We start from the raw sequence: 2,012 nt of genomic DNA on the forward strand, positions 1-2,012 counted from the left end.
GCAACGACGAAATTCTACGCTCCTCGTAGCACTGCCGAAGTTCCCGCAGGGAAGCCGACAGCAACGCCTCTCCATTTGGCGGCTCGCTGTGGCCACGTGACTTCCTGCCGGCTGTTGGTGGGCAACGGGGCAGACAAGGAAGCCAAAGACCTGCGCGGGTACACTGCTCTGCACTGGGCTGCCAAAATGGTTTTTCAGAGTGTTGTAGTCAGCTGCTCAAGCTTGGATCTGAGGTAAATTGTAGTGACAAGGTCGGTAATACCCCACTGCACCTGATATGCTCTTCATCTAAGGAAAAACCTGGATGTGTTGAGGTTCTGTTTAAATACAGGGCTTCTCCTGCTATACAGAACAACAAGGGAGAGACGCCTTTCCACTGTGCGCAGTATTCGCCCGGTGAAGTAAGGAAATTATTTGAAGCCCATCCAGATATTGACCTGATAACAAGGGCAAGACTGTCTCCACTGTGCTGCAGAAAGAAAGAAAAGCAGAAATGTTGAGTTCATCCTGGCAATGGCAAAATCACAAAACATTAACATGAAGCAGTTTGTAAACATGCCAGACAGCGGAGGTAAGACCGCTTTGTATGTTGCCATAGAGGGTGGGATTTGGAATGTTGTAAGTCCCTGGTCAAAGCAGGCGCTGACGGCAACCTGGTATTGGGAGCTCGAGGCACATCCTTGCATTTAGCTGCCGAGAAGGGTCTCCGGGAGGTCTGCGAATACCTGATCACCAAAGGCATAAAGACGGACACTCGAAACAGCAGCTTGATGACCCCTCTTCACCTCGCGGCCAAGAATGGCCACGCCAGCTGCTGTGAAGTTCTGCTGAAGCGAGGTGTTCCGTGGGCTGCCCAAGACGACCAGGGCATGACTGCCCTCCACCATGCCGCCAAGGAAGAGCGGGCGGAGTGCTGTCGGGTTATCGTAGCGCTGCAGCCGTCAGCAGTTACAAGGACGGACAAAGCTGGCCAGACGCCTTTGCATTTCGCAGTCGAGAAGAACTGCTTGGAGTGTTGCCAGGCCCTCGTCACCCTCGCTCGGATATCTGGTGCCAAAGCAATGGCAAAAGCCCCATCAAATATGCATATGAGAAACGCTTTCACCAGATCTTCGATTTTCTTCTAAACACAGAGAATGTGGAGAAGAAGAAGCGAACCGAAAGAGACATTGATTTCCGTGATCTTCTTGAAGAATCACTTGAGCACATAAGCAGGTTAGTGCTATATACACACGATTACGTATGGGAACGTATGTGCTTTGTACGTTTGATCATGTGCGGATGTCTTGAAGGCCGAGGATAAATATTCATTTCTATTTAATTAAATGACATTATGCTTATAACATCCACTAAAGCATACCAAAGTACGTTAATTTTCGATATGATTTAAATGAAAACGTAAGGCCATTACTGTTGTGCAGTTAAGAAAACGTTCAAAATCAAAAGGTTCTTTTGAACTGGAATATTGCTCCATGATAAATGAAACACTAGAGTGCTTAAATCGAGAATAGTTACTAGTGCTTTTGGAATATCCTTTTTGGTTTTACCATCTGTAGAGGGTCTATTTTGTCCGGAAATGTCTTGAATTTACTGTTTCTTTTCTTAATGTGGCATTCTTCCTTTCACCTCCCAACAAATACGTCCCTGTATGTAGATATAGTGTGCATCTTGTAAAGTTTAGTGGGTATTGACTAAAAGACAGCGCATATCTCTCCCCGCCCAGTGCCTCCGAAGACGAAGACAACGTAGCTCACGACACATAGCGAAGGCCATCATCCACAGCTGTTTCTGGGAGGAGTCCCTTAAATCCTACGGAACTCCAGGAGACTTGACCCGCCCGAGAAACAAAAGAATGGCAACTTGAGACTCCTTGTCAAGCACCTGCCCGATGAGGCAAAGATGGCACTGGACAAATGTATGGCAAAAGATGGCAGCATGGAGGGGGCTCACCAGCGGGGGTACATCGTGCGGTACTTGGACCAAGAATACTTTGTCGGAGGTAAGACCGACGC

General features: G+C 47.9%; 1 protein-coding gene across 1 annotated transcript in view; it reads left to right on the plus strand.

Moving 5' to 3' along the window:
* The window catches only part of LOC119594280 (ankyrin repeat domain-containing protein 27-like), an 8,731-nt gene extending 8,231 nt beyond the window's left edge, over window positions 1-500 (plus strand). Inside the window, exons 2-3 of the mRNA XM_037943342.1 lie at window positions 50-233; window positions 332-500. Coding sequence (XP_037799270.1) covers window positions 50-233; window positions 332-500 — 353 coding nt within the window. The remainder of the gene's footprint in view (window positions 1-49; window positions 234-331) is intronic.
* The last annotated feature ends 1,512 nt before the right edge of the window (window positions 501-2,012 follow it).

Source organism: Penaeus monodon, chromosome 33 (genome assembly GCF_015228065.2).
Source record: "Penaeus monodon isolate SGIC_2016 chromosome 33, NSTDA_Pmon_1, whole genome shotgun sequence".
NCBI classification, from domain to species: domain Eukaryota; kingdom Metazoa; phylum Arthropoda; class Malacostraca; order Decapoda; family Penaeidae; genus Penaeus; species Penaeus monodon.